Source organism: Muntiacus reevesi, chromosome 2 (assembly GCF_963930625.1).
Source record: "Muntiacus reevesi chromosome 2, mMunRee1.1, whole genome shotgun sequence".
Lineage (NCBI taxonomy): Eukaryota > Metazoa > Chordata > Mammalia > Artiodactyla > Cervidae > Muntiacus > Muntiacus reevesi.
This window is the reverse complement of record NC_089250.1, coordinates 41,414,510-41,435,716: the sequence shown is the minus strand read 5'-3', so window position 1 is coordinate 41,435,716 and position 21,207 is coordinate 41,414,510. Positions and strand designations below refer to the sequence as shown.

Genomic DNA, 21,207 nt, shown 5'->3' with positions numbered 1-21,207 from the left:
CATCTGGTCTCCCCTAAAGCCTATCACCACCCACCCTTTGTTTCCTGGTGGCCCTTGCAGGGCTGCCCCTTTCTGGGTCTCTGACCACGGGGCAACCACAACCACTCCTGGGTCCTGGCCACAAGGGTGGAGCCATGTGTGTGGGGTGAACTCACTCTGCCCTTCCATGCCAGCTCTTTCTGTTAAATAATAAATACAATAAAACAAGAGCAGCAAAAATGGGTAACTTCCCTTCCTGTGGGAAGTGAGGTTCAGCAAGACCACTTGGGAAACAGGGCTGAACTCATTGTGCAGCTGCTTCTGCCCCTCTGTACTTCTCCCACCCGTGGTTCTGCTGCAGACCCCTGGTTTCCCGGGGACTGTCATCCTCTCTGGGTTGGGTTGGGTTATGCAAACCTCAGGTCAATCAATCAGCTTGTTCAGGGGATGCTGCACTCTGATTGGCCAGCCAAGCCTAAGCCTGGGAGTGGAGGCAGGGGCCTCGTGGGTGTGTGAGGTGAGGGCATGGTGTTCAGTGTTCCCATCCTTCACCCCCATAGCCCTGCCCCAGGCCGTGGGCTGCCTTCCCCAAATCTCTGTGGCTTCACAGAGTTGGGGGTCCCCTGCTCAGCAAGGCCTGTGCTGACCTAGAGAACTGGGGCCTCTCAGGGTGGATATGTCAGAAGCCTTGGGGACCGGATAACCCAAGTCTGAGAAGCCCTGTTCTCTGTGGACAAGGGACAGGTGATTTTCCTTAGCAGTGTGATTATGAATCCATGTCAGTACTAGCCTACAAAGTTATGTTTTCTGAAAAGATCTTTCGATGCACCAGGTGTTCGAGTGGCTGCCCTCTCCAGGCTGATTGGGGTTGCAGTACCTGCAGTTTGCAGAACTGTTCCAGCCCTCCCCCTTCTCTGACGGCCCTCCCTCCCTTGTGCTGCAGGGAGCTACTGGAGACCACGTGCCGCCTGGCCAATACACTCAAGAGGTATGGAGTCCGCCGAGGGGACCGAGTGGCCATCTACATGCCTGTCTCCCCACTGGCTGTGGCTGCCATGCTGGCCTGTGCCAGGATCGGAGCCATCCACAATGTCATCTTTGCTGGCTTCAGTGCGGGGTCCTTGGCTGGGAGGATCAACGATGGTGAGCACGTGGGCAGTGGGATGGAGGAAGAAATCTGGGTCCCTCTTGGCCTTCAGGGACTCAGGGTGGTGGCAGACATCACTGAAAGTCACGGAGACAGGTGACGGGCACTGCCAGGCACAATGCATGGCTGAATGAGCATTTGCTCTATGAGCTGAGATCCAAGTGCACTGGATTGAACCACATGAAGAAGGAAGATTCCAGGTGGAGCGAATGGCATAGGTACCTGCTGGAGGAGACCATGTGGCTGCAGTGGAGGCGGGAAGAAACGTAGGGTGAAAGGAGGCTGGGGAGGCCTGGGGAAGATTCCACCAGTCAACAGCCTTTGTGGTGAGGAATGATGGAGTCAGGTGTGGGCCTTGTGGTGTATCTTTAAGACTTTCTGTCTGCAGGTAGGTCAGAGGCTCCCAGACAGGTGTGTAGAACAATATCATTTTTTTTTTTTTTTTCTGGTGTCAGAGGGCAGAGTGTCTGTATGGTTGCCCCGTGTTTGTACAGCCAGATCCCTACTCCCTTGAGATCCTGGAGGGCTCGCTGAGCTGGCTGCCCCAGGAAGGTGCCAAGTTCTGGGGGCTGTTGGGAATTTTTTGTGTCTCACAGAAGACTTGCCTTTGGGTAGTGGGCAGAGTTCTCAGACCTCTGCTGACCACCCTCTTTAGGAAAGACTGGGGAGCCTTTCCGCTTCCTTTCAACATCTCCTGCTGCTTTCAGGGTTGGTGCTGCCATTCCCTTCTCTTTCTCTCTCAACTTTAGCACCTACTATGTGCCAGGCTCTGTCTAAGAAATCTGTAAAGGTCATCTCCTACAATTTTAATTTAGTCTTCATAAATACCACATGAGATAAGACTTTTGCCATTCCCACCCTCTCCCTTTTCCTATTATCATTGCATCACTTTAAAGTGTACAATTCAGAAACATTAAGCGCATTCACAGTATTGTGCAACCATCATCACTATTCCAGAATTTTCCATCCCTCGAATGGACATCTCATATCCACAAAGCAGACATTCACCATTTCCCCTCATCCAGCCTCTGGCAACCACCGATCTGCTTTCTGTCTCTGTGATTTGTCTGTTCTGGATGTTTTGTAAAAATGAATTCCTATAATGTGTGGCATTCTGTGTCCTACTTCTTTCACTAAGCATGGTGTTTTCAAGGTGGACCTGTATTGTAGTGTGAATCAGTATTTCATTTATTTTTGTAGCTGAATAATGTCTCACTGTATGGATAGATTACATTTTATCTATCCATTTATCTGTTTATGGGCATTTTGACTTGTTTCTAATTTTTGGCTATTGTGAATAGAGCTGCTATGAATGTTTATGTACAAGAACACCTCCTTTCAATTGTTTAGGGTGTATACCTAGGAATGGAATTGCTGGCACATGTGGTAAATCTATTTTAACTTACTGATGAACTGCAAAACTTTTCCAATGGAACTGCTCTGTGTTCCATGTCCACTACCAATGTGTGAGGGTTCCAATTTCCCCAAATCCTCATCAGCATTTATTTTCCTTTTAAAAAAATTATAGCCATCCCAGTGGGTCCGAAGTGGTATCTCATTGCAGTTTTGATTTGTATTTTCCAGATGACTAATATCACTGGATGTCTTTTCATGTGCTTGTTGTCCATTTGTGTCTTCTTTGGAGAAATGTCTACTTAAGTCCTTTGCCCTTTTTTGTTGTTGAGTTGTGAGTTGTCTATACATTGTAGATACTTTACCTTTATCAGATATATGATTTGAAATTATCTCATTCTCTGTGTTGTCTTTTTGCTTTCTCAATATTGATCTTTTATGCACAAAAATTTTAAATTGTGATAAAGTCCAGTTCATCTATTTCCTTTTGTTGTTTGTGTTTCTGGTGTATTATTTAAGATTCCGTTGCTGAATACAATGTTATGGAGATTTGTCTCTGTGTTTTCTTCTATGAGTGTTTTAATAGTTTTAGTTTTTTCATTTAGGTCTTTGATGCATTTTGAGTTAATTTTTGTATATGGTGGGAAGTAAGGGTCCAACTTCATTTTTTAAAATCTGTGCATATCCAGCGATACCAGCATCCTTTTTTGAAGAAACCATTCTTCCCACATTGAATGGGCTTGGCACCCTTGTCAAAACTAACTTGACTGTATATTTGAGGGCTCTGAGTTCTCTATTATGCTCCACTGATATGTATCTATCCTTGATTTTCATATGTTGAACCATCCTTGCATTCCAGGAATAAATCCCTCTTAGTCATGATGTATAACCTTACTGCTATATTCTGGATACAGTTTGTTAGCATTTGGTTGAGAATTTTTGCATCAGTGTTTGTAAGGGATATTGGTCTGTAGTTTTCTTTTCTTGTGATGTGTTTGTTTGATTTTGGTATCAGGGTAATGCTGGCCACATAGAATGAGTGAGAAAACATTTCTACCTCTGCAATTTTTAGGACGAGTTTGAGAAAGATTGATGTTAATTTATTTTTATTTGGTAGAATTCGCCAGTGAAGCCATCTGGTCCTGGGGACCGAGGCACAGAAAAGTGAAGTGACTTGCCCAGGATCATACTGCTGCTTAGTGACAGATCCAGGGTTTGAACCCAGGCATCATACTGATGCTTTTAACATTACATTAGGCTGCTCCTTTTCTGTCTTGCTGATGTGGTCATAGTTACCAAATGTTTCTGTTAAGATTCTCTGAAATAAGCAAAAGAACTGATTCTGGGAAATTGGGAATTGGTAACTGGATGCAGGGCAACTCCTAGACCTCGAGAAGCCTAAACAGCCAGGCCATGGGAAGGCAGGGCCCAGTGAGCTCCAAGAAGCTCAGTAGGGAAAACTCCTATAGCTTTTCTCCAGAACTTTGCCATTAAGCAACTCTTCCCCAATACCCCACACCTCCATTCAGGTGTCAGTTTCCTGAGGATAAGACCCTGCTGGGACAAGTGTCTGTGTTCTCTTGGGTCAGTGAGGGTAGTATTTTGGTTATCTGTTGCTGTATTAACAAGCTACTCCAAAAGTTAGTACTTAAAATAGTATATTTTCTTATTATATTTTATGATTCTGTGGGGCAGGAGTCAGGTGGACATAGTGGGAGTGGCTTCACCATGCTCTGTGGTATCTGGGACATCAGCTGGGTTGGCTTGAATGGTTGGGGGTGGCCAGGGGTCTCTTCCTCTTCATGTGGCCTTGCACATGATTGATGTAGACTCCCTCATAGCAAAGGCTATGGGGGCAGAATAGTGGCCCGAGCGATTGCCAGTGCCCAAATCCCCAGTAGCTGTGAATACGTCCCTTCCATGGCAGATGGCCTCTGCAGGTGTGATGGGGTGCTAAGACGGGGGATGATGCAGGTTGTCCCAATCTAACCACCCAAGTCCTTAAAAACAGAGAACTCTCTTTGGCTGAAGCTGTGGCAGAGAGGAAGGTCAGAGAGAGTCAAAGTGGGGCAAGGACTTGACCTGCCTTTGCTGGCTTTGAGGATAAGGAGGTGTTGCACCGGGGGAGTGTAGTGGCTCTAAAAGTTGAGGACAACCCCTGACTGACCGTCAGCAAGGTGAGGGCCTCAGTCCTGCAGTCACATGGAACTGAGTTCTGCCAACACCCTGAACAGCCTGGAAGCAGATTCTCCCCCAAGCTTCAGGTGAGATCCCCAACCCATGACCCCTTGATACTGGCTGTGAAACTCTAAGCAGAGAACCCTGCCGAGCTCACCCAGGCTACAAACCATGAGCTAAAAAAAAAAAAAAACGGTGTTCTGAGACACTAAATTTCTGGTAATTGGCCTTGGGAGCAATTAAAAACAAATATAGGACTCCTCTGGTGGTCCAGTGGTTGGGAATCTGTCTGCCAATGCTGGGGACATGGGTTCGATCCCTGGTCCCAGAAGATTCCATATGCCACAGGGCAACTAACCTTATGTGCCACAACCACTGAGCCCGCGAGCTGCAATTCAAGAAGCCCTCATGTCCAAGAGCCGTGCTCTGCAACAAGAGAAGCCACTGCAATGAGAAGCCCATACACGGCAACTCGAGAGTAGCCTCTGCTCACTTCAACTAGAGAAAGCCCATACACAGCAACGAGGACCCAGCATAGTCGAAAATAACTAAATATTAAAATAAACAAAGACAAATACAGATGCTGAGATCTGGTAAAAAAAAAAAACATAGGGTGAAAGCAAATTCCCACAGACAAAGTGTCTGTGGTCCTGCCTGTGCTGACGCACTTGCCACAGCCCTGCTGCCTGTCCTCAGGGGCCTCAGGGAGTGGAGGCTCCCCAAGCACCTCCTAGGGACTGGGCCTGCCAGGGCCTAGAGGTTGCAGTCCTGGAGGACCGCTCGGGCAGGGAGGCCTCACACAGGTGGGCACCAGGAGTAAGGCCTGCATCACAGAGGCTGGGGTCCCAGCACCCAGGATGGGCAGGGGCTGCTGTCTCCTCCAGGGGATCCTGCACATCCTGCCTCACATGCAGTTGAGGGGGTCCTTTTCCCTCTGCTGGCCCATCTCCCTTCCTGCCCAATGTGAAGCTTCCCTGGACAGTCCCAGCCCCAGGGAGACAAGCCTGGAGAGTCTCAGCCAGGCTCTGTCCACCTGTCTCAGGTGGCCGGCAGGGCTGTGCCATCTCCAGGGTTCTTGCTTGGGAGGAAGAGAGGCTGTGAGCATGCCTTTCGAAAGTGCATCTCAGACCGCAAAGCTGAGGGAGACTAGTGCCTCAGGTAGGGCCCTAGGAGCTGGTCCTGGAGTGACCGTTCAAGTACAGGCAGTTCACTGGGGAGGGGGTCCTGGGAGGCACTGTGGTCTGTAGGGTGTGAGGCCAGGGAGCTGCTCCCGTGGGTGCCCAGGTCTCAGACCGCACGGGAATCCCCAAGGCGATGGGGCCCCATGCATCAGCATGACCCCTGAGGGGTGAGAGACCCAGTTGAGGGCTGCTGGGTGGGGTGGTTCCCTGGCACCTCTGCCCATGGCTCCGAATCAGGCCTCTGTGCCCACATCACAGGTTGAGGGCCATGTGTGGTCATCAGCAGGGCAGCTGGATGTTTGTTTCAGGCACTTCCTCAGGGGCCAGTTGTACAGTAGCCCACCTTAGCCCTGATCCTTTCAGTTTATTCCGGGTTGGGGTGTGGTGGGTGGAGGGTGGGTGGTGGAGGGTCCCCCCAGAGCAGGTGGGAGCGGGAATCTAGAAGAGTTGAGCTTCCGGTGGTTCCTCTCCATTATACCCACTCCTCCCAGGTTCTGAGCATGATGTTCGCAAAGCAGACAGAACGTCACGTTTCTGTGTGGACTCTTCTGCTCAAGGATGGACTTGCTCCATCATACCCTTAGGCCTAGGGTGTGTGGTGGTCTGGGCTGTGAGAGTCAGAGTGGGGAGGAAACTGACCAGAAATTCCTGCATTTGACTCCGATAGCCCAGTGCAAGGTGGTTATTACCTTCAACCAAGGACTCCGGGGAGGGCGCGTGGTGCAGCTGAAGAAGATTGTGGACGAAGCCATAAAAGTCTGCCCATCCGTCCAGCACGTCCTGGTGGCTCACAGGACAGACAACAAGGTCCACATGGGGGATCTGGACATTTCCCTTGAGCAGGTGAGTCTATCTTTATTTGTATAGTTTGAGCAGAAGAGGTTGTCATTGGATTAACTGGGTCTTATCAGAGTATGGTTCTCAATCTGGGTCCCCCAGAGGTGCCCTTTCCTCTGTGTTATCTGATGGGCTTCCATCCTGGTGGGGGAGAGGAACTCAAAAGTCCACAAACAGAGGGAAACACTTCATATAACGAAATGATTGGATCCATCCTTTTATTTGGCATTAACTAGGGCAGGCTAGATAAGGTGAACTCTGAGCCTGGTCTCCTAAGTCCTGCGGCCCTTGGGGAGAGGAGGTCTCTGGGAGGCTGGGTGGGGGGCGAAGTTTCTATCCTCAATAGACCATCTGGTCCTCTCCCTCACAGGAGATGGCCAAGGAGGAGCCGGTGTGTGCCCCGGAGAGCATGGGCAGTGAGGACACACTCTTCCTACTATATACCTCGGGGAGCACTGGGAAGCCCAAGGGCCTCGTCCACACCCAGGCGGGCTACCTGCTGTATGCTGCCCTGACGCACCGGGTAAGGCACCACCCTGGGGAGATCCGGGGGAGGGGCTAGGGGAGACTGAACTTGGGGGGCCACAACTGCTGCTGTGCTCAAGAGCAGGGCCAGGAGTCCTGGCACCAGTGTGGTTGCAGGGGTGGGCTTGCAGGGCAGAGTGTCTGTGCCTGTCAGAAGAGCCTGGGTCCTGCACGCGTGTCTCCTGCTTGTCCTCAGCCCATCACATGTGTGCTGAGCCTTTGTGGGGTCTGCCCTGCTGCTGGCACAGCTGCCTTCAGCGCTGGGTGCCCCAGACACTCCAGCGGGCCCTTTTCCCATATGACTGTGTTGGTGTAAGGACGAGTACATTGCTGTTATTTGTTAAAATGCTTTCTTCTATTTTAAGAGGTCTTTGGGTCTAATTTTAAAAGAAAGTAAAACATTTTCATGGGCCTCTAAAGTGCTGTGGCCTCTAGGCTCTGCTTACTGGGGCCTCAATTTAAAAGGAAAAATATTTTAAAAGATTTGTTTTTATGAGGAGACTTAAATTTAGTGCATGGAGATTACATCCAGGGGACCATCCTTTAAGGATTATGAAGCAAATGATCTGGAACAGCTTTATTCCAGTAAATGCATTTAAAAATGCATTTTAATTTAAATGCATTTAAATATTAGTGGGTGGGTGGGGGGTTCTGGTTACTGTGCATCCCTGGTTGCCTTGGGGAGGAGCTGATGCCTCCCAAGGGGTCAGGGATGGGGTCTCAGGATACTGTCTGTGGACCTGACTTTTTCTGGCCAGAGGCAGAACTCAGCCCCTACCAGCGTGAGCAGCAGTGGAGCAGACTGGCCAGGTGACCCGGAAGCCCAGGTCCATCCAAGCAAAGCTTGGATGCTGAGAGCACCCACAGTCTGGCTGAGGGCCAGGGCCCTGTGCTCTCAGTCGCTGGCGGGGTTGGGGGCAGGCTATGCTGATCAGCCAGGTCAGTCACTTGTAGGCGGACCTTATGGATGAGAGTGGACTAGGAGCCAGTGATGAGAGGCAGAGATGCGGCCTGTGAGTGTTGGCTACTTGTGGGCAGCACTGAGGATGTAGAAGTGAGGCAGAAAGACAGATATGGCTAGAACCGGGCCAGGCAGACAAGGTATTATGCTTGACACTATACATGTTAAAGCCCCTGTTTTCTGGCTGCTGGGTGACTGTGATCATCACAGAGCCATTCTTGTCGGAAAGTCCCTTGCTCAGCTCTGGGTAGGCGTGTTGCAAAGACTGAAACATTGGGTAGGTCAGAACCCTGGAAAATGTAACTACTGAGACTGAACACTAAGAAAGTTGAAGAATGGGTCAAAATATTTCCCTATTTCCCTAATGCTAACAAAATTAGCATTAGGGCTTCCCTGGTGGCTCAGATGGAAAAGAATCTGAATGCAGGAGACCTGGGTTTAACTCTTGGGAAGATCCCCCTGGAGAGGGGAATGGTAACCCACTTCACTATTCTTACCTGGAGCATTTCATGGGCAGAGGAGTGTGGTGGGCAAGTCTATGGAGTCACAAAGAGTCGGACACAACTGAGCATGAACATAACTAACACACACACAACATTAGGGAAGCTGTCAATGTGGTGAAATAGTCTTCATTTGTTTTCCAGCGTTAGCAGGGCACTGTCTGCATGAGCAGAAGCAATGGGGATGCAAGGGCGGGACCATCTTTTGAATTTCTCTTCAATACAGTGAGGGCATTTTAAAACATTAGGAATAGAAACTTTCAGCCTTTTGTACGTAAGCGTGTGTTTGTGAGTGTGCACATCTGTGTGTGTCTGTGCATGTGCTGAAGGTGTTAGGACTGTTGGTTTCTTCAGGGAAAGGGCAATTAAGTCTGCAGGGGTGTTTGAGACATAAGCAGGCTTCAGGGATGTGAGTGGTTATGCTGGGGTGCCTGGCTGGTCCCGGGCGCCTGGTCTCCTTCCAAGAACAGCAAGGAGAGAGAACACCAGTCTCTTGAAAGATGTGGCACAGTGGGTACGCATTGTATTAAAACCCTCTCAGTCCCAGGATGCTGTGGGCTTTGGGCTGTGGATGTCCTGCTTCACTGGTGGAGCAGGAGTGCTGTTTCCTTGAGACTCAGCCTCTGCTCACAGCTCCTCAGGGTCCTGGCCAACTCGGGACCACTGTGCTGTCTGGGAACTGCTGGGGAACCTCAGGGTGTGTCTGTGGCAGCAGCAGATGGGACTGCTCGTCCAAAGGTTAAAAAACACCTTTACCACAAAAGAGAACACAGACACAGGGACTTCTCTGGTGGTCCAGCGGTTTACACTCCACGCTCCCAATGCAAGGGGTCCAGATTCAATCCCTGGTCAGGGAATGAGATCCTGTATGCTGCAACTAAAGATCCTGCAGTGAAGGCTGAAGATCCTGCGTGCCACAACTAACACTTGGCCCAGCTAAATAAATAAAACAAAAACATAGATACAGAAAACCATCGAAATGAAATGTATGATTTCACAAATGATTGCTCAACAAACCCTTCAGTCAAAAGCCGGAATATCTCCACCTGACACAGAAGCCCCTTCATGGCCCATCTGATCATAGTCACCCCTTGCCCCTCGACATGTATCCTGGGTTTTATAGTGTTCCTGTCCTGTTTTCCTAGTTTTGTCACCCTAACGTGCATCCCTAGATACTGTAGCTTACTGTTGCCCACTGATTGTTGTTTAGTTACTCAGCTGTGTCCAACTTTGTGACCCCATGGACTCCTTCACTATCTCCTGCACACTGATAGTTGTGGGTAAGCCATGTTTAACTGGTGGATTTTCCTCCATCTCTTGATTACCTTAAACATTGTCAATCATAGCACCCGGCCCTGTGTCCCTATATCTCTTTGTTTCCTACAAATGGGCAGTTGGACCTGCAGACTGAGTCAGGCTCAGGTTTGACCCTTTTGCAAGAATAAGGAGACAGCCATGTCTCACGCTCTTAGAAGCTGATGATGCTTGATGTGTTTCTTGGTCGATTTGGCTTTTGTTTTGCTCTTTTTAAAAGATTAAAAAAATTATGGCGTAACTTAATGTAGAAGAAAATGGCAACCCACTCCAGTAATCTTGCTTGGGAAATTCCAAGGACAAAGGAGCCTGGTGGGCTACTGTCCATGGGGTTGCAAGAGTCAGATATGACTTAGTGACTAAACCACTAAAGGTAGAGGTGCCCTTATTTTAGACATAGGACTGGATGGAGTGCACCTGTGGGTACACGTGTGGCTACCACCTGTGTTAGGACACAGTCTTCTGTAGTTCCCCCAAGGCCCTGACTTCCGGCCCCCACAGCCCCACCTCAGGACCAGTGCTGGGTGACTCCTGGCATACGGGTGGGCTTGGGCTGGACTCCCGGAGTGTCCCCTCTGGGGTCTGGCACCCTCTGCTGTCCCCAGTGACCTGTTTCCTCACTGCCGTGGCTGCTCTGCCCTCACTGCTGCTCTCGGGGGCCGTGGGAGCAGCCGGGCTCGGTGACAGAACACACCCAGCGACGTGCGGGAACTGGTGCCAGGCTCCTGATAGCCCCTCCCCTGTCTCTGCAGCTTGTGTTTGACTACCGGCCAGGTGACGTCTTCGGCTGCGTGGCTGATATCGGCTGGATCACAGGACACAGCTATGTGGTGTACGGGCCCCTCTGCAACGGAGCGACTAGCGTCCTTTTTGAGAGCACTCCGGTTTACCCCAATGCGGGTGCGGGCTGCAGAAGGGGCCGGAAGAAGGAGCAGAGGTTGGGGGGTGTGGGGCGAGTGGTAGAGGGTCCTGGTGACAAAGCTGCTGGGCCCGGGCCAGGTGTGCAGAGGGGTCATACGAGCAGTGGAGAGGGTCTGACCTCTGAAGGCTTCAAGAGACCACCCACTCTAACGTCCCTCTCACCTCTGCGGCCACCTGACCGGATGCTGCTCTTCCTCAAAGCCCAGGCCAGTGGCCAGCCTCCTGGGTCCCCTGCTGCCTGTCCTTAGGGCCATTCAGGCAGGGTGACCTGGAGCCGCTGCCATGGAGTGACATCCTTTTGAGGACCCCCGTCTTGCTCTCCTGCATCTCCCTCCCTCGTGCCACTGCGTCCTCCAGCATCTGTTCAAATGTGACCAGATGTTGGAAGTTGTGCCGAGGCTTTCGCCCAGGTGGTCCATGGTGATGATGGCTCCGTGCCCAGAACTTTGATCCCTTGCCCGGGTCCTCTCCAGCCTCCTGCAGAGGCCAGCTGTGCTCCTGGAAGATGTGCAGGGGGCCTGACTAGGGATGGGAAGCGCGTCTCAGGTGGCCTCAGTGAGTTGAGGGTGATAGGGCCCGTGCGTCCTGTGTGTCACCGCTGCTCCAGGGAGCAGTGATCACCTCTGGAGGCCGCTTATGTCCTCCTGGACATGGGTTCTGCATTGATGCTACCTCACTGTAACACTCCTGGGACCGCTTCCTTGCTGTGTCACATGGGTCAGGACGTGGGCTGTCAGTGCCTAGGGCCAGGCGATGGCTCGGGTCCCCCATGTGGGGTGTGCGGAGGTGGTGCTCGGGGACCCCCTCCCATTCCAGCAGTGGTGCAGAGTGGATTTTGTGGACACTGTAGGTGTTTGCATACATCCAGCACATGGTAACGTGGGTCACCTCTGAGTAAGGCTCACAGAGGTGACATGACCCGGGGCCTCTCATAGGTCGGTACTGGGAGACGGTGCAGAGGCTGAAGATCAATCAGTTCTATGGCGCTCCGACGGCCTACCGGCTGCTGCTGAAGTTCGAGGACTCCTGGGTGAAGAAGTACGACCGCTCCTCTCTGCGGACCCTGGGCTCAGGTGAGCAGCTGCAGGCGCGTGTGTGTCAGAGCCCTGCAGGCTTCTCGATGCTTCATCACAATGGCCATGTCTGCACTGAGTCCACTTGACGTGGCCACAGCCAGTAGAAAGCAGATGTCCTCCCTGGAAGCCCTTTCTCGGAGCCCACAGCCGTGGAGGGACGAGCTCAGCACTGCGACCTTGTCTGTGCTCTGTCTTCATTATGAAAACTCAGCAGTGTGGGAAGGTCAGGCCCGGGCTGGTTTCCCGCAGCTGCCCGGGATTTTACCCACTCTGTTCCCAGCACTGGCATCTGTGCCATTCTGCCCTTGGGTGCGTGTCTCCAGGCAGGGACAGTGTTTTGAGATCAGAGGTTACCTTCACTTGTATGATAATTTGGATCCATGTTACCAGGTCACATGAGGGCATTTTGGAAAGGTGACCTAGGTGACCTTGAGTTGAGGTGGTCCTGGGAGGGGGAAGGTCTTAGGCCTGTTCTCCCTTAGGGGATTGAGTTGCTAAGGAAGCAGGTCCAGGTAATGAGGGAGATGCTGCTTGAGGGTCTGTGTGTCCCCCAGGCCTGGCAGACTCCTGTGGGCCTACCTCCCTAAAGCCCGTGACTAGAGCCACTCGCTCGGACCAGGAGTGTGCTGAAACCCCCTGCTCCAGGGAACCCTCTCAGGCTAGCCGGGCCTCTGTAACAGGGGGCAGCTCAGCTGCATAACCAGTACCAACAGCAGGGCCCTGTGGGGTGTTCTGAGACCAGGGTATTGTCGGGGAAAATAATCAGTAACCAGTGTATAATAAGAATTGTTGTTTAGTTGCTCAGTCATGTCTGACTCTTGGTGAGCGACTAATAAGAACAGAAGAGAGTTTATTCAAGCCAAGCTGAGGAGGATAGCTCTGAGGAGCTGTTCCAGAGAAGTATGGTTTTTAGCAATTCTGTGTCTTATCAGAAAAAAGTACATCAAACAAGTCAGGGATACATACCTTCAAGGTTCTGAAGAAGCCCATCAGCATGTACACAGAGAGTCAGTACAGCCGTGGCCCTGGGAGAAGAGTCTTATCATCAAAGGAGCCCCAGCGTCGGTATCCCAGGCAGGGTGCATTTATCTCTATCTCCTAAACTTCTGGTTGGTGTGCCCTTTTCCCTTTTCTTTAATGACTAAGGCAGATTATAGGGTCTGTTTGACAGGCTGTTGTCGTCAGCCTAAGTCCAAGTTAAATGGCATGTGAGCCAGAACGACTTCCCTGCACCTCGACGTGTGGCCACGCTGGCAGAGGGGTGATCAGCGTGGCGGCTCCTGCACTGGGACGGCTCCGTGCTTTGGCCGGTGCTGGTCCATCAGGAAAGTGCCATGATTCACTTTGCTATTCTCTGTTCCATGGACCCTTTTTAGCTCCAGGCTGCAGGAACACCCTCGTCCTTGTCTCCTTCTGGGGCTGGGCGCTGGGAGTGGCCTTCTCATCACAGAACGAGCGTGTGTGGCTTTACTGGGTTTTGCCAGCAGCACGCGCCTAAAGCAGTTGCAGCAGGAATGTCATTTCTAAACAGGAAGAGAGGGACTTCCCTAGCAGTCCTGTAGTTAGGACTCTGAGCCTCCGCTGCTGGGGCATGGATTCGATCCCCAGTTGGGATGACCATAAACAAACAGGAACAGAAACGCCTGCATCGCTCCCAAGCTGCACTCAGGTGGTTATGTGCTGGTGTTTCCTCCACACTCTTGCCAGCCTCTTAGTTTTTGACTCTCTGATGGTGAAAATATCTCACTGTCATTTTTATTCTTCAATGGCCATAAATAGGATGATCTCACTGCTTTCTCAAGTCTCCCGTGTGCCTTTCAGGACAACTAACAGAGTTGTTTTCCTCATGAAATTCGCTCCTTTGGTTCCAGCCCTGTTGAGTCTCTTAACACTTCTGTCTCGTGTGGTTGCAGTGGGAGAGCCGATCAATCACGAGGCCTGGGAGTGGCTGCACAGGGTGGTGGGGGACGGCCGGTGCACGCTGGTAGACACCTGGTGGCAGACAGGTGAGCCTGTCCAAGGGGGGAGGCTCAGCCCCACGGGTGCCTGGCATTTGGGGAGAGGAGCTCGGGGCTGCTGCTCTGCCACTCTGACACCTGGGTGTGAAGGCTTCCCCCGGCCTCCTTTCCTCGTCTGTAAGGTGGGGCTTGGGTGGGCGCGAAGGGGGAGACACAGGAGCCCACAAGGGTCCTGTCCATGGTGGCCCACCTCCTGAACCTGGCACAGCCCAGCCTGGGGTCTGCCGTTTGCGGGACCTTGAGTCTAGGATTAGATGATAGTGGGAAAAGAAGTTTTATTTCCATTGTTTTGCTTTGAATTGCCCCTCTCCTCTGGGGTGTCTGCCTTATCATGATTTGGGGGCCAAGAGGCCCCCACTGAAGTGGCTGAAATCTCATCCTTCAAGAAGTCAGAAAGAGATGTTCCCAGTGGTGCAGGCCTCGTGGTTCAGAAAGGCCCTGGGTGTTCCCTGCAGCAGAGCCCCGGTGGGCCTTCCCCTGCAGGCTGATGGATCCAGAGAAATGCCCGGGGCAGAACCCGGGGCCGCTCTTCTCCCGGTCTGGGGTCCTTGCCTTGAGCACTTCCTTCCCTCCGTCCTCCTTTCCGCTGTCCCCATGTCCCCATGACACAGGTGGGGCCCTCAGCTCCTGGGGCTGCCCCTGGTGTGCCCTGGTTTCCACAGTGGAAGGATCAGCACTCCAGCCTGGTTTCTCCTCAGACAGAGGTCCTTTTGTCACCAGGGCCATTTCCTTGCCCCGGATGGCAGGTGCTCCCCCCTTCTCTGGAGTGCACCCTTGTGTGCCGACCCAGTGCCCATGTGGTCTGGATGCACGTGTCAGTAGCCCCAGGCCCACCAGCATTTCTTCTTATCCCCTGCAGAAACGGGGGGCATCTGCATCTCTCCGCGGCCCTCAGAGGAGGGGGCAGAGATCCTGCCCTGCATGGCCATGAGGCCCCTGTTCGGCATTGTTCCCGTTCTCATGGATGAGAAGGTGAATCACCCGGTCCACGCACCCTGCCCAGCCCCACTGCTTGTCCTACCTCCCTGGCCTCCGCTGCCCTCTCCCCCTCACGAGGCTCCCACCACAGGGTCACCTGTTAAAGGGGAAAGCCCCTCTGGGGTGCCTGTCCTGTTTCTGCCTTGGGCCCGGCATTTTGGAGAACAGGAGATGGTCACTCCTTCTGTCTCCCTGTCTCCTGGGTCTGCAGGGAAACATCCTGGAGGGCGGAGATGTGTCTGGGGCTCTGTGCCTGTCCCAGGCCTGGCCGGGCATGGCCCGGACCATCTATGGAGACCACCAGCGATTCCTGGACGCCTACTTCGAGGCCTACCCTGGTGAGCCTTTCCCTGCTGCTGCTGCTGGACAGTGTCAGAACTGTTTCCAAGGGGCCGGGGGTTATGTGAACTGTCCCTGTTTTCCTTCCCTCTGAGCCGGAAGTGGCCCCGCTTGGGGTCCTCCTGGGGGCTCAGGCTGTGGGCTCCCAGGAGAAGCACAAGGATGCCACCCTGGCAATGACGGTGGTGGCCCCATGCCTTCCCTGTCCCCCTGTTATTGTCCTCCTGAATTGTGTAATGTGGTTGGGCGGAAGTTCGCAAACGTGTGCCCATGGGAACTGATGCCCAGCAGTGGCAAGCCCGTCAGAGACACTACTGGGGAAGCTGGAATGGGCTCCTTGCAGCTCCTGCTTCCAGGTTCAGCCTCCAGCCGTCTGGGAGCCGCTCTGCCCTTTTACTGGCACCAGCCAGGCAACACCTGGGGGGTGTCTCCGGCGGCGGTCTGTTGGGGGGGGGGGTGTTCAGCACTTCCTCCCGTTCAGGGGGTCCCTCGTGGAACGACGGGAGCCCTACCGGTCCTGGCCAGGAGCTGGGGCCGACTCCCGCGCTGTGGTGTAGGCTACTACTTCACGGGAGACGGGGCTTACCGAACAGAGGAGGGCTACTACGAGATCACTGGGCGCATGGACGACGTTATCAACATCAGCGGCCACCGCCTGGGGACTGCGGAGATCGAGGACGCCATGGTGAGCACGGCCGCCGCTGGTCTGGGGGCTGAGTCTGAGTCAGTGCCTCACCTCTGCGTGTTCTGTCCTGCCCAGGCTGAGCACCCCGCAGTGCCCGAGACCGCTGTCATTGGCTATCCGCACGACATCAAGGGAGAAGGTGCGTCCCCCACCCTCCGGCCCTGAGGGCGGGGCCTCTAGGAGGCGCGGACTCGTGGGCGGGGCGAGGGCTTTCCCTGGGGTCAGGCTGCTGGCTCACCCCTACCTCAAGCAGAGGTTTGGGGGAGGAGGCGGAACAGCACCAATGGTAGAAAAAAGTCCGGAATCTGCAGTGCTGCAGCTCCGCCATCTTTGGGGGACACTCACTCGCGGCGAGCAGTCCTGACCTGTCGGCCCAGCGGACGGGGGAGCTTCCTCTCCGTCCATAGGCCCCCCCTGGCCACCCTGCTAGGGATATGTGTGCACGTGCCCCTCGCTGCCCGCAGGTTGTGCGCCTCGACGGCCCGGACTCTCTCTGGGGGAGTCTGACCTGGGTTCCCCTGCACAGAGATGGGCCAGGGAAGTGCAGAGCCGGTGACAGGACCAATCCTCACTGACACACTTTGTTTCAAAGCCTGCCGGTTTCTAAGCGGTGGGTCTGGGAAGGAGCAGGCTCATCTGAGCGCTGTAATGCCAGGCAGGCAGTGGCCACACTGCCTGGCCTGACCGACTGTCTGTGTTGCTCTTCAGGATAGACGGAGCTCTCTGCCTGGAGCAGCCCAGGCACACTTCCTCCTGGGGTCCCAGTGTCTCCAGCTTCCCGGCCATGTTTGCGTGCTATTCTTCTATTAGTTACTCAGTGTCTCTAAGCCAACCTTTAGGAAAACTCAACACTTATTAAGTGCTTTAAAAAAGCGTTTTCAGTTACCATGGAAGGACATACCCATGAGGCTGTTGCCCTTGTCAACTGGCTGAGACTCAAGGTGGGGGGTGTTGGGTTGAGGGGATGAGACAGGACAAGTCCTTGCGTGTGTGTCTCAGGGCCCTTGGGCCATGCCACGTTCCACCAGCCTCCCCTGCCTCCTGCCAGGCTTTGGGAGAGAATTTGTGTATCGGCTATGGTTATGTGCATTTTCCTGATTTCTAACACATTTGAGCATTTGTCCACTTGTAAAACATGAACAACAAAAACTGTGGGTGTGTATTTTTCCCCACTCTCTCTGCACTTGACCTGACGGAGGGGAGCCCCCCAGGTCTCGTGTGATTAGGATGCAGACCTAGTGAGTGACCTAAGTCCCTGCCCTGTGGGCTCGCATGCTGGAGGGGACTGGGGAGAGGGGAGAGGCAGCTGGATCGGCTCAGTGGGGTTCGTGGGCACCTTGATCAGGGGTGGGCTCGGGGCAGGCAGAGGCAGGCCAGCGAGCAATATGGAGGCTGCATGTGAAGGGAGCTGTGGTGGGAGGGGGCAGTGCAGGTCAGACTGTCCAAAGTGGCGCTGGGACAGTGACTGCTCACACGGACAGAAATGGAGTTGGGTCCGTATGTGACATCGTAGTTAAGGAGACCCCCGGGAGCCCCTCTGATCCTCGCTGGAGTACTGAAAACAAAACCTGGTGTTTATGCTAAACTATTGATTGACCAGCGCAGCCCAATAGAGCTTCCTGCCGACCAAGCCATTCATCTGTGCTGTCTGCACAGTGGCTCCCAGCTGCATTTTACACTGAAGTTGCATTTAAATAGCTACGGGTCTGGTGCCCACAGGCTGGACACAGGTCCACAGACTAGTACCCAGGGAGTGATTCCTCGCCTGGCACACATGGTGGAAAGCGAGTCTCTGACAGCCTATGTCACAGCTGTGTCACAGGCGTAAGGACAGAGGTGAGTCACGGCTCCAGGGTCTCTCTCTCCACACATGTCCGCCACCCCGGGGCACTCAGAGGAGCCGCTGGAGTCACTTCCACCTTGAATGAAAATGGAAATGCACCTTCAGGGGGGCAGCTACAAGGACCAGTTGCCATGGGTGCACCGGCCTCTGATCTAAAACCCGTTTGGACTTAATGGCAATTGTGTGAAACACGTTGCCCCGGGAGGTGGTTTGTGGTCTGAACCTCTCTGCTCTCCTTCCAGCCGCCTTCGCCTTCGTTGTGTTGAAAGATGACGCAGGTGATGTGGACGTGGTGGTGAAGGAGCTCCGGTCGGTGGTGGCTGACAAGATCGCCAAGTACGCAGTGCCCGATCAGGTCCTGGTGAGTGGATGCTCCTCAGGGACCACCGAGCTGCTGCTATGCAGCCTCCTTTCCACTTCCCACCATTGACAGGGTGGCAGCAGGAGGTGGGCGAGGGGGTGGCTGCTGCATCCTTGGAGTGGGGGAGGAGACATAGTATCAGTGGGGACAGCGCCTGGGCACTTAGGCCTGGCTGGGCTACAGAGAGTCAGGGATTGTAAACAGGGAGGCCTGGGTCTCCTGTGGACCAGAGGTCCCTGGGCTTGTAGGGAGATGCTGACCGAGTCTGCCTGGGAGCCTTTCCTGGGGTGGGTTTTGGGGAAGGACTGGGCCACCTTCTCAGCCCCACTGGCTTTTCAATCCTTCGTTCAACACCAGCCCACAACCTTCTTTCGCTGGGAGTTAGGCCTCTGAGGCAGGAGGGCCCAGCCTCACTTGGTGCTGTACGAGTCACACTGTTGGCCTGGTGACCAGAGCTTCACCTGAACTCCCCATAGGTGAACAAGTTTCTTTCTAAGTACCGGCCACTGTTATAGGCCCTAAATGCAGCCCTTCATGTATTGCCTTGACATTGAATGCCTGTGGTTGGATAATGCCAAACGCTAAGTTTCAAACACTGAGCAAGACGACATTTTCCTCTCAAGCAGCTCCTACTTCTTATGTTAGAAAAGCCAACTATGGTCCCAGCCAGGGGAGGAGACAAGGTGCCCCTCGAACACCTGGTTCTGCTGTCACCTGAGAGCCCTCCTAGCTTAACTGGCGGGAGAAATCGGTGTCGGCAGTGAGCTCCATCAGGTACAGGTACAGCCTCCACGGTGGAGGTTCAGCTGACCCCTTGGCAATGGATGATTTCAGCTTTAGGTCCAGATGAAGGAGAACAAGGGCTTCTCAGGTGGAGCTAGTGATAAAGAACCCACATGCCAATGCAGGAGATGTACAAGATGCAGGTTCGATTCCCAAGTCTGGAAGATCCCCTGGAGAAGGGCACAGCAACCCCCTCCAATATTCTTGCCTGGAGAATCCCATGGACAGAGGAGCCTGGTGGGCTACAGTCCATGGGGTCGCAAAGAGTCGAACACGACTGAAGTGACTTAGGATGCACGCTTGGAGAATAAAACCAGAGGCCACAGCCCCGCCACTCTCTGGGCGGTGCTGCACCTCAGCCATTCCTATTGGGTCCTTGGGGAGAGGTGTCTTCCTCTAGGACACCCTCATCTCAGTGCAGCTGGACACCGGCTGGGAGTCTGAGTACCACCCAAACGCTAATGCTGCGCCTTCCCTTGCCAGGTAGTGAAGCGTCTTCCAAAAACTCGGTCTGGAAAAGTCATGCGGAGGCTCCTGAGGAAGATCGTCACGGGCCGAGCTCAGGACCTGGGGGACACCACCACCCTGGAGGACCCCGGCGTCATCACGGAGATCCTGAGCGCCTACCAGGAATACAAAGACAAGCGGGGGGGTGCCAAGTGATGACTCTGCTGAGACCCTGAGCCAGGCCCCTGTGTGCTCCTAGAACACAGCTCCTGGGTTGGCTCATTCCTAAATGCCCTAGCAGAACCCAGGCTGCCCTCCTCGCGAAGCCTGAAGTCCCTGCCTCCCCTCCCGGGGACCCATGACAGGTCCTTGCCCAGGGCGAGCTTCCTCCCACTTGTCCTGAATCTGGTTTCCTGGTGAAAAGTCCATCCCCTTGTCCTCTTGACAGCACAGGAAGGTGGAACCCCTGTGTCTGCTCAGGTGAACTGGGAGCCAACAGCAGTCATGTTTCCTCCAGATGTTTCTAGAAACAAAAGGTGAAGATTTTATTTTTATACTTTTATATTTTAGAAGAAACATGGTGCCCACACATGTGCTGTGTGTGCTTTACTTGTACACACTCTTCTTAACAGTTACGAAAAGCTCCTTTTTTGCCTCCGCTCGTGGGGAAGCATGGCGGGCTGGAGGGTGCACTTTGGGTTAGTTTGGCCTGTTGGAAATGTTAAGTTGGAAATGTTTGTGCCTCTGTCTTAACACAGCTATCTTGAAACCTCTCACGCCCACAGCATCTATTTTTGGTGTGTTTCCACTTCTCTTGGGTTGTGTGTGATGAAACCTAGCTGCTAGAAACACCTGTGGGGATGGGCTCTGGTTGCATGTGTTTGCGCAGGCTGTGGTCTGGGATGATTCCCCTCCCCTGGCCTGGGATCCTCTTAGCCGCCGGTTGGTGTGCTCCACTCTTGGAGCTCTTCAGGGAAGCTGGGGATTCACTAATGCAGCTGAAACTGGGTCCCCGCAAACTGCCCTACCTCCCTGCTCTGAGCCAGTCTTTCTCTTTGCCAATGTGCCTTGAGTCCTCTGGACTTAACAACATGATGTGGACTGGTAGACTGCAAAGGGTCTATTTATAGCCAAGCACACGAGGGTCCACTTGTGGATCAAGGGGAGGCTGGCCTGCTGAGCTGGGTCCCAGAGAACAGGGAAGGCTGCCCCCACCTGGCCCTGAGCCCCACAGTGGGCGGTGCCCTGCAGGTGTTCACAGGGCATCGGGTTGCTTAACGCCTGCTGTTGCCGTGCTGGGTGGCCAGGCGAGGATGGGTGACCTTGGCCGTAGTGCACGGCTCTAACAGAACCACACACCTGCACTTGTAGCATTTCAATGGACTTAGTTCATTATGGTCAGGGCACTACTTAGGAAATGACTTTGCTATAAACTGGGACAGTGACCAGGGCCTCAAAATGATCTGCAGGACCGTTCAAATAAAGCTTTATTTTGTTCATTCTCTCCTTTTTGTGGTGACATTTTCTGATTAAAAAAAAATTGCTATTCTTGGTTGCTGAATATAATCCTTGGAACAAAACTGGAAGAGACCCATTCACTCAAAAGAGAAAACTTTAAAAATTCACTGTCTTCCTGGAGGAAGTACAACTCCAGGAAGCTCACCTATCTTAGGCTGTTATTTGGTTAATGTGTCTCTAGACCACTGGTGCTGGCCAATCACTAGTTACACGTGTCTAGTTAGATATGTTAAAAAAACAAAACTAAAAATGTAGCTCCTTGG

The 21,207-nt window shown here is 53.2% G+C and overlaps 1 protein-coding gene across 1 annotated transcript in view; it reads left to right on the top strand.

Annotated features, from left to right (window-relative positions):
* The window catches only part of ACSS1 (acyl-CoA synthetase short chain family member 1), a 43,428-nt gene extending 22,496 nt beyond the window's left edge, over positions 1-20,932 (top strand). Inside the window, exons 3-14 of the mRNA XM_065921357.1 lie at positions 923-1,122; positions 6,506-6,681; positions 7,046-7,198; positions 10,728-10,875; positions 11,832-11,969; positions 13,886-13,978; positions 14,850-14,962; positions 15,180-15,306; positions 15,865-15,992; positions 16,068-16,131; positions 18,078-18,196; positions 19,463-20,932. Coding sequence (XP_065777429.1) covers positions 923-1,122; positions 6,506-6,681; positions 7,046-7,198; positions 10,728-10,875; positions 11,832-11,969; positions 13,886-13,978; positions 14,850-14,962; positions 15,180-15,306; positions 15,865-15,992; positions 16,068-16,131; positions 18,078-18,196; positions 19,463-19,642 — 1,639 coding nt within the window. The 3' untranslated portion in view covers positions 19,643-20,932. The remainder of the gene's footprint in view (positions 1-922; positions 1,123-6,505; positions 6,682-7,045; positions 7,199-10,727; positions 10,876-11,831; positions 11,970-13,885; positions 13,979-14,849; positions 14,963-15,179; positions 15,307-15,864; positions 15,993-16,067; positions 16,132-18,077; positions 18,197-19,462) is intronic.
* The last annotated feature ends 275 nt before the right edge of the window (positions 20,933-21,207 follow it).